At 37.3% G+C, this 16,305-nt stretch overlaps 1 protein-coding gene across 1 annotated transcript in view; it reads right to left on the reverse strand.

Moving 5' to 3' along the window:
• TMEM232 (transmembrane protein 232) overlaps positions 1-16,305 on the reverse strand; it is a 222,467-nt gene that overhangs the window by 119,645 nt on the left and 86,517 nt on the right. The window contains 2 exon segments of the mRNA XM_029216807.1: positions 10,819-10,907; positions 10,909-11,067. Of these exon segments, the coding sequence (XP_029072640.1) occupies positions 10,819-10,907; positions 10,909-11,067 (248 nt within the window).

Consider the following 16,305-nt stretch of genomic DNA (forward strand, 5'->3'; position numbering starts at 1 on the left):
CTCACAACCAGATACGGTTCTGTCAGGTAAGTTGTCTGAGTGCCAAATGGAATTCACTGTTTATTGTCCTTCTTCCTATATTTTATCTATGGACAGAAGAAGGTGAACATTACAGGAGTAAGACATCTGAGAATGTCTTACTTAGGCATCTGAGAATTCGTGAGGATGAGTATGTCAACTTTTGTTTAAATGCTTGGCCTTTAGAGAGGGACTTCTGAAAAATCACCACTGGCTGCAATACATGCTTTTTATACCCCAGCAGGAAAAGAAGCTAGAGAAAGCATTATATGTGACTTTTTTTTTTTTTTTTTTGCTATAATTCACTTATTACAAGCTTTCCTTGCTAGATATCAGTATGCTGATAGGTGGTAGATTTGTCAGCCAGCTGTGCTTAGACTTCTGTGTGACAATACTGGTTTGCTTGGATAAATGGTTTAGTAAAATTACAAGGTTAAAGATAGGCTTTTTCCTTTGAATAGCTTGATGTAGGAAAAAATAAAACAGAAAGAGGACCAATCAACATTAGTTCTAACTCAACAAGACTCAGGTTAGTGAACTATTGTGAAGAGCCAAGAATTTAGTGACATATCACTTCAGCTATGATGGATGCTTAGCAATTACTGATCTTATATTGCAGTGAGAGTTGGCGTTGAAGGTGGAAGCTGTTCAGAATGATAAATGGATATGACAATTTATTAAAGATATAAGGCATGATTAGTGTTGGATATAGATGCACCCTTTTAAGAAGGAGATGGAAGATGAGGGAAAGAAAAAAAACAAGTGAAAAGGGAATTTATAATGTGAAAAGTTTGGGGAAGAAAAAAAATATGCAGCACACACCGAATATATAAACAAATGCAGAAATTCTAGAAATGTAGCAGCAATGTAGTTTGGAGTTAATGAAGACATGCATGAAACAGATTTATCACACAATTCTCACACATTCATGGCACCATCTCTCATTCTCCTGACTAAGTCTTTCCTCATGCCCTCCTCTGGTCACTGCTATCCTCCACCAGGTTCCATACTATAGAACATCCAGGGCCTGTTTGGAGGACATTTTGAACCTGCTCTGTGGCCTCTGATTTCACTGCAGTCCTTGGCATGAACATTTTCACATAGTCAGGTTAACTTGTTTGGTCTGAGTTTTACTTTCTCAAATAAAAATGGAGGACATGAAATACTGGACCTAAAAATGTTATGGGAAGAAATTAATCTCCTAAATGTTTATCTTTGTCCTTTGTTTGTTGGATAAACTAATAGAAGAGACACACTGTGCCATTGCTAATGATATAAATACAGCATTAACAAATCTTATCTTTTAAAAAGAATGGAAGAGTGGTGAAATTTTAAAAAGGCCTATAAGCCTATGCAATAACCAGAAAGACCATTAAGATATGTTTCTAAGTGATAATCTAACTTCATAATTTCTTGGTATTTTGATACATGCATATATTTCATTAGAGGTTAGAAATTCATTTCTGTCATGTGTACATAGATATACATATATAATATACAGTATACAGTATTACTGCCCTTCCTGACCAATGGATCTTGTCTACAAACTTAGAAAGCTTCATGCATTGGTTTGGCACTTAACTTTTTGTTGTTGTTGTTAGGTAGATACTGCAAGGTCTTTGGAAGTATGCATCATATATAAAAAACTGCAATCCTTTTGTCATCTGCATTTATATTTTTTGTGTAGTGAGCAGAAAGTGCTGCTCAGAGATACTCAAAGAGGGATATTCTATCACGGTCTAGGTAGATTATTTTGGAAATTCTCCCTTGTCCATCCTTGAAATCAACATCTCCATAGACTTAAAATTTTTTTAAAGCATTACTATATACTAATTAGTTATCAGAACCATCCATGACTTTTTCTCAAGTTGTTATAAATTGTAGATTTTCTCCAACCTCTCTGGCTATATCTAAGGTTTGGTTTGTTGTTTATTTTGCTATCATTCTCTTCCTTCCAGATATTAAACAGTGGTGTTCCTCAAAATTCCACCCCAGGTCTGCCTCTCATCTCACTTGATGTTCTTTACCAAGGCAGTGTTGCTTGTGCCCATGACATTAGTCACCACCTTCATTCAGTGACTCAGCCCAGACTGTGTCCCTGAATAACAGTACTGTAAAACTCACTTTCTATTTGACTTCTCCACTTGAAACTCTCAAAAGCACTACTTCAAGTTCAGCATCTTTCCCTAACCCCAACCACACTCTACTCTCCCCCATCACCCCTTGTCTCAGTGAATCGCACCACTATTGGACTAGTTGCTCAATCTGGAAAAGACATTTTCCTCTCCGCACCTCCTGTCATTCTATCTAATCATCATCAAATTCTATTGCTTTTTCTTCCAAATCTTATGCAAATCCATCTGCCTCCTTTCCATCTGTATTGCCACCAACCTAGTGCACGCTGTATTACAATAGCATCCTATGCACTTTCCCAACGTAACAAAGCCAACAATGACAACAATGAAAATGACTATGATACACAGTAATAAAACTAATATATTTATTATACTGATCAATAACATATCAGTATATGTATTATATTACATTTATAGTTATGCCACCATATATTTATTAATACAATAATAATAAACATTTTTGTGCTTACTCTGTGCCAGATACTATAGTAAGCACTTTTAGTTGACTACCTCATTGATTTCTCATAAGTACCAACAAGAAAGGTGCTATCATTACCCCATTTTATAGACAAAAACATTCAGATTTAGAGAAGTTAAGTGACTTGCCCAAGGTACATCACACCTACGGTCATGTCACAACCTCAAACACATGCACACACACACACACCACTCCTCACTCCTTACTCTACCATATAACACACATTCAGTGCCTTCTTATGGCTTCTAAGATAAAGCTGAAAACCATGACCAACTCTTCAGCTTCATCTTCCTGTGGTCTCAGTGACCCAGCTACAGAACTGTTCTTTTAGTTCCTTAAATGCTCCATGATCAATTTCACCGGGGGGGGAGGGGGGGCTTTGCACATCCTGTGCCCTTCTGCTTAGTATTTGTTATTCAATAATTATTAAATGTCTAATATAGGTCAGGTACTACTAAATTGTATTGAATAACTGAAAATACAAAAAAAATAGAAAATTGTGGGTGCAAAGTCCCAAATGTCTTTGTGGTGGAAAACCAATATGCTAGAGACACAATCAGTCATTCTGAACAAGAAACCATCAATTACACTCTAAGCATAGTTTGTCTTTGTCTTCCTAGTGCCTAACGCAGTGCCTGCACACAGAGATGTATAGTTAATGCTTACTGAAGGAATATGCAACCTGTATCAGGAGTGTTGTTTTCTCCCTACCATTTAAATCTGTACCGAGAGCCCAGGAAAGACTGGGTTAGTTGGGGAGCGACATTTGCTCTGACATGTGGACAGAAAGCACCTGCCCTGGGTACTAAGGTTTTCAAAGATTCATATGCCCAATCAAGTACTTAATCCTATCAAGGAGACATTTAGAAACTGGGGAAGATTAAGCTTCATTAAATATGACTTCATATTTTCTGAGAATCTAGAGAGTGAGAAGACTACTCCAATTTGATTAACATCATATCCAAGTTTAAATTCTAATTAAAGCAGGTAATAAACACTTGTCAACCACTGCAAAAGCATTTCATCACAAGCTAAACAACATTGCCCTTTTCTTTTTTTTTTTTTTTTTTTGCGGTACGCGGGCCTCTCACTGTTGTGGCCTCTCCCGTTGCGGAGCACAGGCTCCGGATGCGCAAGCTCAGTGGCCATGGCTCACGGGCCCAGCCGCTCCGCGGCATGGGGGATCTTCCCGGACCGGGGCACGAACCCGTGTCCCCGGCATTGGCAGGCGGACTCTCAACCACTGTGCCACCAGGGAAGCCTGCCCTTTTCTTTGAAAGAGCAAAGTGCACATAAAAAACAAAACCCAAAAAAACAGATTTTGTTTCTGTTGCACAACTTTTGTCTTCTCATAGGGCTGTCATTTGAATCTAATTGATCTGTATTTGAAACATATCAATAGAATGTTTTTACATCTCATCCAATTCATTTTAATACCTGTGCCATTTTTAAGATTCTGCATTACATCATGTTACTGTGAATGGAGAACTCCTGGGGTTGATGATCGTATTGAAGCTGGACAGCTGTCTTATAAGCACAAAGCCACTGCAGTGAAAGTGGCAGCTAAAGCTATGGCCCCACTGATAACACCTAGAATTCCTCTTCAGACCAAGGCTCCACTGGAAAGGCAGGAAAGGAGAGGAGACAACCTAAGATAGATGGGGACTGACCTATCTCCTAGGGAAGACCGGAGGTAAACAGTCATGTATTGGAAATGGATGTATTTTGCACAGTCCTGTCGCTGGCAATTGGACTTCACTTCCAATACTACTTCACTCTAGAAATTTTAACACTTTAAATGACTGATCTGAGCTGATCATCTAACCAGCATTTTAATAATAAAATATTTCACAAAAGTTCAAAACATAGGGGCCCATCTCTGAAGACCCATTCGTGTTCTCTATTTCTCTTCAGCTGAAAATTATACTCAGCCATGTGAACTATCAAGATTCCAAACTTTACTCTTCCATAATGGGTCTTGATACTGTACCCTCAAAATGCATGTATGACTTGGAACCAGATCTGAATTGTGTTTTAATTCAAAAACTAGAAACAAGAAGGGAAGCAAAACATAACCAAAAATGAAATCATCGGGAAACTGTATGTTCTTTTTTAAAGGTTTCTAGCAGTCATTCATAACTTATGTAAATTTTCCACATATTATCACAATTGTATTAATAAATATTATATTATGAAGAAAATAAATATTTTAGAAAATCTACTCAATTACAGAACAAAAGGATAAGAAACTAACATGTCCAGACTCTTTACATACATTCTTTCCTTCTATCCTCAAGACAAACCTAAGAGGAATGTACAACTTTTATATTTTTATAGAAGCCTAAGGCTCAAAAAGTTAAGTAACTTACTCTAAATCAATCAGAAAAAAAGCTATAAGATAAACATTCTTGATATTCTGTAAAGGAGGCATAGACTTTTTTCTCCTGCATGAAACAGAACTAGACAGATATGTTTAAAGCATTTTATTTAAGAATCTTTTGGAGCTCTCCTTTTTTAAATCTCTCTCTCCAAATAGATATATTTATATATATTTTTCCTCCATTGACTTTAGCTAAAAATCATACTACTTAATGGAAAGTGCCTCCTCTGACATAGATTTCCTAATATTAGCTAGAGAGATGCAGAGCCCAGAAAAAAGTCAAGTTCTGAAAATCAAGATACAGAAATTGAAAAAAACACTTATAAAAAGTCTTTTTTTTTTTTTTTTTTGTGATACGTGGGCCTCTCACTGCTGTGGCCTCTCCTGCTGCGGAGCACAGGCTCCGGACGTGCAGGCTCAGCGGCCATGGCTCACGAGTCCAGCCACTCCGCGGCACGTGGGATCCTTCCGGACCGGGGCACGAACCCACGTCCCCTGCATCGGCAGGCAGACTCTCAACCACTGCGCCACCAGGGAAGCCCAAAAGTCTTTTGTTATGACTTGAAGTTTTTTTTAACAACTGCTCAAGGCTTTACCATCACATGAAGTCCCACATTGAGGGGAAAGACATCAGCACAGTAGACTCAGGAGTCAGAATGCATTTGTTTAAATTCAAACTCTAGCACTTAATGATTATAAATTCTTGGGCAAATTACTTAACCTCTCAGTATTCATATCTACAAAATGGAGATTTTATAGATATATAAAATCTATAAAATGGATAAAATAATCAATCTACATCTAAGGGTAGTGCTTAGCATAGTGCCTTGTTTATAAAATGTACTCATGTAGGGTGGCAAACAGAATTGTTTGACTATAACACTGGAGATTCATCTTGAATTGCCCGGCAACTTGGAAGCTAGAATTAGGGGTCCTAAGCATCTCCCATGTTGTAAACCCAACTCACCAGGGAGCCCAGTGGCTTCCTATTACAACCATTAAGACCACTTCCCAAGGGCTCCAAGTCCTAAGCATCTGGCATTTCTAGCATCCCTATCCAGCTGATGCCCACCTACCTCAGGTGACTTGGCAACTGGGCCCAAAATGTTTACTTCTTCCTTGAGAAGGCAGTTTCACCCTTCCATTATAAGAATGTAGAATAGCAGTCATGCAGTGTCTCTCCCCTCAAAACGCAAATCTAGTGTAATGTCCAGTTGCTTGCCCAGACTCCAGCATCCCTTCCACTGAGACAATGAGAAATGGGGACCACGTGCCTCTTTTTGCTGCTCACTGTTGGTCTTTCCAGTAAAATCTATCTCCCGGGACACTGTGGTATCCACCTTTCCCCACCTCATCTCCATTCAGCAAATGTTAGCTACTCCTAGCTCCACTACCTTGGAATTGGCTCCTTTTATAAAGGAGGATTCATAGGATACACAGTAGCCTTTGGTACGACCACCCTGTTATGAAGTCAGCTATGTAAAATGTCCTGCCTGAATGACTACAGATGTTCTCAGTCAGTTCTTGCTTGTTTCAGCTGGGCTCTCTTCCAGGTGCTGGTCTTACGAATGAAGTCTTCTGATATAAAATTTGTGAGCAAACTAAGCCTAATCAGAGATAAAGTTTTAAGTTAATATTCTCCTAGTCTTTACATGTGTGCGAATAATTAGTTGTTTGTGAGTTTTTAGGGTTTCAAGGCATAAGCTTAGAAAATACACTTACAAGAAACCTCAGAAGCCAAAAAGTATAGATGTAGAAACTGGTTTTTGAAAATTTGATCTTCAGAGTTCTGAATTCTCAGCCTTAAGGTAAATTTAAGATAGTTTTACTGACAAAGAGAGAAAAGGAAAAATCTATGCTTTGAAGTAGAAGTATACTATGCCTCGGTTTTTGGCTGCAGTTTTTATGATATAGTAAAGAAACATAATGATTTTTTTCATTTTTTTAAAAAATGCTGAGGGGCAAGAAGAGCACGCATCCAACAGCATGTCCCACTAAAAAGCAAAACCCCCAAAATTCAATGTACAGAAGCAAAACAATGAATTTTCTTTTGAAAAATTTTGTAAAGGAAAGAGGTCAGATCTGCAAGTCATTCAAAGCAAAATATATATATTTATAAACATATAAAGAAAGAATTCCCATTTTGAGAGAATTTTACAGGCTAAAAACACAAGTGAAGAAAAATATTTGGGGGAAAAAGTGATAAGTCATCAGATATAGTGGATGCTTCAGCAATAAGGAAGATCCTATGTTCTCCTTACTGGTAAATGTTCACATTTTCGCACTGAAATAGGTACACTTTAGTGCTCCATGGCAATAGAGAAACATATTATCTTAAATTTCCTGTCTTCCTACCTCTTAAATGTGCCCCATCTTCTGTAGGAGTCCTTAAATGTTGGCCTTCTTGCTATCTTACACATTGCTTTTTGATGAAAACACAAAATAGAGCTTTCTAGGAATATGTGATAAGGAATTGGTAATATGACCCTATGCAAGAAGACCTTTAAAAGGTGAAAAAGAGCTAAGCATACAGTGGGCTTTAAATTATGTCTTTGTGCTTTATCTATAGGATTCCACCATGCTCAGAAGTTCATTAACTGCATTAATTCCAGTCTGTGGACCTGGACGTGGGAGGAGGTGGAGAAATGACAAAAGGATCTATAGCTACGGTACCGTTCACTACATGGAGAATCAAGCAAATGGAAGAAACATTTCCCACAGTTAATGTTTAGTGAGCCAGAGCCATTTTTTCAATGCATTAAAAGTTAAAAGTTAGGGCTTCCCTGGTGGTGCAGTGGTTGAGAATCTGCCTGCTAATGCAGGGGACACGGGTTCGAGCCCTGGTCTGGGAGGATCCCACATGCCGCGGAGCAACTAGGCCCGTGAGCCACAACTACTGACCCTGCGTGTCTGGAGCCTGTGCTCCGCAACAAGAGAAGTCGCGATAGTGAGAGGCCCACGCACCACAATGAAGAGTGGGCCCCGCTTGCCACAACTAGAGAAAGCCCTCGCACAGAAACGAAGACCCAACACAGCAAAAATAAATAAATAAATTACTAAAACTCCTACCCCCAACATCTTCTAAAAAAAAAAAAAAGTTAAAGTTAAGTCTTAAACATGCTTTTCAACAACTTTTTTAAAAGCAGGTCTATCCCTTACCCCAAACAGACAGTAGAGACTGTTCAACCAGGACTGACCTAGTCTTTGTCTTGATATCACTGAGCTCTAGCCCTATTCCACTCACATCTGGTGTAGCCAGGGATCAGTTCATCCCTGACTGGAGCTGGCAATATGCACAACTCCAGGGGGCACAGTTCCCATGCTCTACAGTGTGAAGGGTGCAATGTGAAAGTCACCCTGTGCCACCCCGAGGGACTTCGGCTAGAGGGAAGCTCAGGCTGCTGTGTTGCTGTGGCTCTCACTCAAGCCAGAGACCCTAAGTTTAATTTCTAGAGGCTGTAATGAGTTGTGAAAAAATGGATAAGAAGATAACATTTTTTAAAGATCAGTGATGGATGATTCTCATTTATGTAATGAACTGTAGGCTGAGGAGAAATCTCATATACTAATCCTTCAAAACCTACAGGACTCTTTGGGTCTTAACCCCACCCCTTGCCTCTCATGCCTCCTTCTCTGACCCTGCACGTTCTCTACCCTTGTCCCCAAACCCTGTGCATATGTCTCCATTGTACTTTCCATTCTCAGTATGTCTCTCCCCTTACTTATATCTTCTCCCTTTCCTTTTGATCTCTTTCATCTTTCTTTCTGCTCCTAACATTTATTTCTCTGTTCTGCTATTTTAAGCATTCCCAATATGTCGCCTTCTCTCTGTCTCTCTAGGTCCTTCCTTTCTGTGTCCCAGTGGGCATCATTCATCTCCAGCTGCCTTTTTACTGTCTATTCACCCTTTCCCCCACTGTTTCTTTAATCTCCTTTGGTCAATACCCCGTTTCTTTTATTTTTCTAGTTTCTTTCTTTCTATCTTTTCCTTTAACTGACCATGATGAGAAACCAAAGTACAGTGTCCTCTCTGGTCCCAGACTGATTTTTCTTCCGTGTCTGCGGTCCTTGAAAATGTACAGAAGACATTTGGGGATTCAAAAGTAAATCTCAATACTCATAACATTTAAAGCTGGCCTTTCCATTACACCTTGAACATATTGCAATTTTATAGATATTTATAACACACGCTGAAGAACATTTTTATACTATTTATTCCTGCACCGCACATGAGACTACTAAAGTGCAGGCTGTGTGATCCTTAATCTCAGCTCTACATATATTCCTCACTGGCTTTAGAATTCTTGAAAAAATGCTTAAACCTATGGCAAAACTCTTCTCAAGCATGTGTCTATTTTTCTCTTGACTACTTGTGTGCACAAAAGGAAAACTTGCCTCCTCGCCTTGTTTTGCCCAGTTATTACCCCTGCACTAAAGTCCACCTTTGGGCAGCAACAGTCCCATGATTTTGGAACTCAGATAATGATTTAGGCAAATGCTGAGGAAGAAAACTTCCCAAATAATTTAGCATCTTCTTCAAGAAATCAGAAAGTAAGCCACAAAATAGATCAAAGAAGTAGTAACAGACTCATAAACATAAGAACAAAAATACATGAGTTAGAATCCAAAAGCTGGTTCATTGAAAAAATAATATAAAATAGATAAAATACCAAACAAACTACTTAAGAAGGGTAAAAGGGACAAAATGCAAATACACAAAATGAGAATTAGTTAAGGGGAAGGGGATAACCACAGAAACAGAGAAAATAGAAGGAATCTTAAGATGCTATTTTGTTCAATTATGGCCAAAAAATTCAGAAAAATGGAATAAAACATGTAATATTTAAAGAAAGCATCATTTGCTAAAATTGACTTAAAAATAAGGAGAAAGATCTAAAGAGACCGATATTCAGGACTGATACTCCAGATACTTTTATGGCAGGGGTCTCAAACAGTAAGAACGGAATCCAGCTGTACCTGCACGTTATGGCTGAATATAAGCCCTGCCGAGAGCCACATAAAACAGAAGAATTTGACAAAGAACTACCCTTAGAAGAGCTATAAGGTACTAATGGTTTAAGAGGAAATTCTACCAAAGCTTAAAAGAGTAGACAATTCCAAATTATTGAAATTTTAGAACATAGAAAAAGAAAATAAATGGGCATTTCGTATTTGATAAAGATATTTAAAATCAGGGAAAAATATTGAAGGGAGGTAGATCACTCAATAAATATTGCTGGGACAACTGAGTAGCCACATGGATCTATACATCACACTACATACCAGAAAAAATTTCAAATGGACCAATGATTAAAGTGTTCAAAATGAATCCTCAAAAGTACTAGGAGAAATGTGACAACACTTTAATCTTAAAATGAAAAGAACTTTCCTAAAAAGACTTTTAAAAATCCATAAACCATAGTGGAAAATGGAGAGAAAATTTTAAATATACTTATAATTTATTATATTGACATTTTATAGACACTGGAAGGATACACAGAATTTAATGATAGTGAGAGATGGGGGTAAACTAGGCAAATGTAGGTCACTATGGAAGAGAGGCTTTCACTTTATTAAAACATTGATTTATATTACATAGTAATACCTATTTTAAGCATGAGGAAATACTTTCTGAGAAAGGAATACTTGCTTATGATAAAATATCTAGGAGGTGGTGGAGCCAAGATTTGAATTAAAAAAGAGAAACTGAGTTAAATAATGTTGCACATGATTATATATAATTTATATAACTCCAAAATGTAATATGTTAGAATAAGTGAACTATTTTGAATAGTGCTTCACTTTACCTTACAGTAAATTGTAGAACTCTCTTCTTCATGGAATCCTGCTTTTTGTTCAAATATTTCATTTGGTGCCATTTTGTCAATGGTTTTTTTCAAAGGAAGAACACAGGTATCAGTGGAAGGGAAGAATAGTTTGGAAAGTATGTTGGCAATTCTCCATCCTATATATTTGGAAAAATTTTCATCCCCTACATTTGATGAAACTTTTGTACTATAACTTGTGAAAGGATCAGTTGGGTCATTTATCTCAGCCTGTTGAAAGAAAAGAAAGAAGAACCAGTTGACATAGAATTAAATGACAAAAAATGATGTATTATTATTAAAGTTAAAATGTATGTTTATTTTCTTTGACTAATGTCGCTTCCTTCCTATTAAAATAAACTTTAAAAGAGAAATGCAGTTCCCCAAAAGATTTTAAAAATCATAACAAGAATTTTCAATGAAATAAACAGTTAAGCATGAAGGAGATCAGTCTTGAAATTTCAAAAATGTAATGATATAATTTCTATTTTAAATTTGTATACTTCCCACACAAGAATTTCATAAGCATTTGTAATATTTATTTAATAAGAAATTAAGCAATCAGTTGAAGTAATACAAATGTTTTATTAAGTCAGAATTTCATTTCTCTGTGCATAATCTAAACTTTCTTTGAAGTCAACAGAAAATTTCTATAGCACAAAACTTGAGTAAAGTAAAAAAACAAAAAGGGCTTTATATTTAGGTTTCATTGGAGACATTCTAGGATTTAGATTTATATTAAATTGAATGTCCTAATATAGGAAAAAAACCTAACACAAAAATTCCACAATACTTAAGCAATTTTTATTCAGCAAAGAGCAATTTTCTGAATTTTCCTATTTATATTCAATAATGTCCATGACTGATTTTTAATTATATCTTCTTTTGAGACAGCTAGAGGCATGTTTTCCTTGGCTGGTATCAGTAATAATAAATGAAGATGTAAGTTTCAAAATGTCATGTATTATACTGTTTTTTAGTGTTTAGAATATGCTAATATGAAAAACTCTCTCATAACTAAGTTAGGTGCTGCCTCCTATTATTTAAGTTCTTTCAGTTTTATTAATATTATCCATCTTTGGACAGCTCATTACCAGTCACTCAGGATTCATTTTAAATGTCTATAGATCCTATGGTAGAAAACAAAGGAATGAAAAACGTTTTTCTGCATATGAATATCTAACTAACCTCTTTAGGATTCCAAGATCAGGATTAGCTCAATGAAATTACTATTTAAAGACTGACTATTGCATTATCTAGACAAAATTACAGTGGAAAAAATGAGAACAATCTTATGATAAAGATTGAAAAAATACCTTTATTTTATTAAAGCAATAAGGAAAATAGCAAAAGACAAAGTAAATACGTATGGAATACTGTGAAATGATGAGAAAGAATAACATGCAAAAAACGTGTAAAAAAATACGGTGAAAATCATGCAAATAGGTAAGCATCAAAAAAAATGAAATGAGTGCTCAAAATAGGCTCAAAGTGCTAGAAAATTAATACTGACATTTAAAAAAGAGAGCTGTATTTTCACTATTACAGAAAAGGAACTTTATCACTAGCCCTCATTGAAATATATCTATTCTTAAATATCTTTGATTTCAATTATCTCTGGATGTTGAAATCAGTATACAATTATGTTTATACTATTCCCAGTTGTGTATCTTGCTTATTAACTAGGTCAAAATCATGGAAAGAGCATTCAATTTCAAAGAAGAAATTAAATTGTGCCAAGAACACTCAGTAGCTGTTGTGATTTTTAGGACATTATTTAATGTCTCAAAGTCTGCATGTTCATCTGTAAAATGGTAATCACAATACCTGGGCTGTTTATTCTGCTTAGTTTCTCTGGATTAATTTTTCCATAAGAAAAGGTACTTCAAAATCAATAACAACATATAGTTGCACAAACATACGACTATGAGCTCTTCCATTGCTAAGAGAATGATGAATTAATAAATGTGTAAGTGAATGGACCAACATCACATGATTTCTGGTAAAATACATTATTTCCAGGAGAGCATTACCCTGCATTATAGAATGTTAATGCTCTTTTTGTTTTGTCTCATTTGGCTACGCTTTGCTTTCTTCCCTCCCAGACTGGATAGGTTATATAGATCCAGATGCCAGCTCTCTCAAATAGCAAAATGAAGGCATTGCCACATCTTTCACGATGGTTCCCTGGTTGAAAGCCCAGGTTAATTTTCTGCCCTCAATGACGTACAAGGCATTCAACTTACGGAAATGTAGCTTCAAATATTGGTCAAAGGCATATTTGCCTTATCAATAAAAGGTTTTGTTTGTTTTCCTGCAGGAAAAAGCCAGGAAAGAATATGGGGCTTTGCACTTAGAAAGATCTGAAATCAGGTCTGGCTATCCCACTTACAAATTTATTTATTTTTTATTATTTTTTAATTTATTTATTTCAATTAATTTATTATTTTTGGCTGTGTTGGGTCTTCTTTGTGGTGCACAGGCTTCTCATTCTGGTGGCTTCTCTTGCTGCAAAGCATGGGCTCTAGAGCACGGGGGCTTCAGTGATGAGGCATGTGGGCTCAGTAGTTGTGGCTCGTGGGCTCTCTTAGAGCAAAGGCTCAGTAGCTGTGGTGCACGGGCTTAGCTGCTCCGCAGCATGTGGGATCTTCCCGGACTAGGGCTTGAACCCATGTCCCCTGCATTGGCAGGCACATTCTTAACCACTGCGCCACCAGGGAAGCCCCCGCATACTAATTTAAAATGCAAACTTGGCGAATTTAGTTAACCTCTCCAGGTCTATATTTTGTGTTTAGTTTGGTTCCATTTTGTTTTTCATTTGTGATGTGGAGATAATAATTACCACCTCAGAGTTTTGTGAGGATTCACTTAGACGACAAAGGATGATCTGTCTAGCCAATAGTGAGAAGCTCAATAGGCATCAGTTGCTTCAGGGCTACCCTAAGACAGACACTGATGCTCTGGCTTTTATAAGATCCTTCCACCACCAATCTTGAGAAGACTTGAACTAACCTCTTCATGCTGAAAACAAATTTGTTACATAGCCACTTTTATATTGACAAATCTATCAAACAGGATTATAATTATACTTCCATAGTCATCTCTATTCTAAAGAGCCTTCTCTTAAAGATAATATTCTCATTTTAAAATTCAGAGACTATGAATTTATTTATGCTAATGGTGCATAAGTATAAATCTATACTTTTTGGAAGTAAACTTACCCAAAATATGAATGATCATTATTTAGATTCCAAATTCATGAATTTACTACTATTGACTGCCAATGAATACTACCCCAAACTCCAATCTTTATACATTATTTATACATTTACACTTTTATCATGTGTGCCTATTTTCTCAGCAATGCCATGCAAGCTTTAAAATTCAGGATTTTTCTTATTCCATTGTTGAAATGACATTTTTTATTAAGAAACAAATGGCAATTTTTATTATCTATGATAATTTTACTGATTTGGTAATAAAATTGAAAAAGTGATATTCCTGAAGAATATTTCTCTCTCACACAGATTGTAGCAACATGCAAAGTCAGATACCCACCCTTCTGTCTTTATATTGGGCATAATGATGGTAAAAACCAGGATTCATTTAGGTTGGCAAGAAGATGGATGTCAGAGCAGGTGAAATTATGCAGGGAATTATGATGTAGTAGCAATACAAAAGAAAATAAAAGCCTGTCCAGAGTTCTGAATTTTCCATCAATAATTAGGGAAATGTAGTACCGAAATTTAAGCTAACTCACACTACCCTTGACATGATGGAATAAAAGAGAAAGAAATAAGATATTAAGCCACTGTGGCATAGTTTGCATTAAACTTTGTCTCCATCTCTTACTATGTCTCTGTTTTTGGTCTCCACCTGTCCTTAAGTAGTCTCAGACCTGGGAACATTTAACTTATTTGTGAAAAAAATTATAATTTTTTTTTCAAACTTCAAAATTTAAATATAAGTGACTTACTGGTGGTCTCAAAAGGTTATTTCCTACAGGAGTTATAAAATCTCACAAAGGAGGACAGCATGAGTAACTCCTTGTTACTAAAATTGTGGTCCTTAGACAATTATTATTGTCATTACATAGGAGCATGTTCTAAACAGAGAATTTCAGGCCCTACTCCTGAATATATTAAAGTTTAAAAAGGACTGATATAGATTAAGAAAAGGACTAGATGGGAATATCCATTTTCCCACTTTACAAGTTGTGTGATCTTGCACAAGTTACTTAACCTCTCTAAGCATGTTTCTTCATTCCTAAAATAGAATAATAATAATACTGTCCTTTCTAGGTTACTGTAAAAATTAAACACAAAACGTGAATATATTTTCTAGCATAGTGTCTGGCACACAAAAGTTCTTCAATAAATGTTAGTTCCTTGTTTATATCTAATTTTGGAAGCAGGATGACATGGAAATGACAAAGCCTTTGGGTTATACTCACTTATAGCTACTTCACCACCAGCTACTTCTTTTAATCTTGTTTAGACTCAGGTCCTCTATCCATATGGGTGATGATGGTGGTGGGAGAGTTATAAGGCTTAGATGAGTTAATAAAGGTAAGATACTTAGCACAGTGGCTGGTGCATTGTAAAAACTCTACAAATATTTTTGTTTTCCTAAAACAACATATCTGTTATACTGGAATTCTATTCATAAGTATTTAAAGAGACCACACTCTTTCAAAAATACACCTCCATTTCCATGTTTAAGAGTTTCCATTTATGTCAAAAGAAGAGCCACATGTGGGGGATGAGAGAGATCGTTATTGAGAGAATAGAGACTAATAGTGCTGTTTATTCTATTTTGCTGCTTAAAGAGTATATTAGGAAGATGGCAGCATGGGAGGATGCAGATTTCACATCTCCCTACAACTAGGGCACCTGCTGGATGCTGGTGGGGAACCTCAATACCCAAGGAAATGGGAGGAACCCCAAGCAACTGGGTAGAATGTGGAGGGGAGTGAGGCGGAGGAGAAGTGGAGGGCCAGACAGGACCAGTGCCCCTGAGGAGTGGCTGGGAGAGGGGAGGGGTTCCCACGCCTGGTGGGACCCTTGGGAGCTTGGAGGATCAGGGGGAAGTGCACCTAGCATTTCCCCTGCCCAATTGGGTCCTGGGAGGCCTGCTGGGCTCCCAGACCTGGTCCTCTATTCTCTGGGGCCCCCTCTGGGCCACGTGGGTCCTAAGAGCATAGGAGGGAGGTGGGGGGAGAATAGGAGAGGCAGATGGGGTGGGGCCCTCCATGACTGGAGGGTCAGGGGAGGCGCGGAGGGCATTTCCCCCACTCACTTGGGCCCTAGGAAGCCTGCTAGGTTACCAGGCCTGGTCCTCAATTCTCCAGAGCCCCCTTTGACCTTGTGGGTCCTAGGGGCATGGGAGGGAGGAGGGAAAGAGGAGGAGAGGCGGACAGTGGGGACCCTCCAGGACTGGAAAATCAGCAGAGGTGTGGAGTGAGTTCCC

Source organism: Monodon monoceros, unplaced genomic scaffold (genome assembly GCF_005190385.1).
Source record: "Monodon monoceros isolate NGI ecotype Baffin Bay Population unplaced genomic scaffold, NGI_Narwhal_1 Super_Scaffold_12, whole genome shotgun sequence".
NCBI classification, from domain to species: domain Eukaryota; kingdom Metazoa; phylum Chordata; class Mammalia; order Artiodactyla; family Monodontidae; genus Monodon; species Monodon monoceros.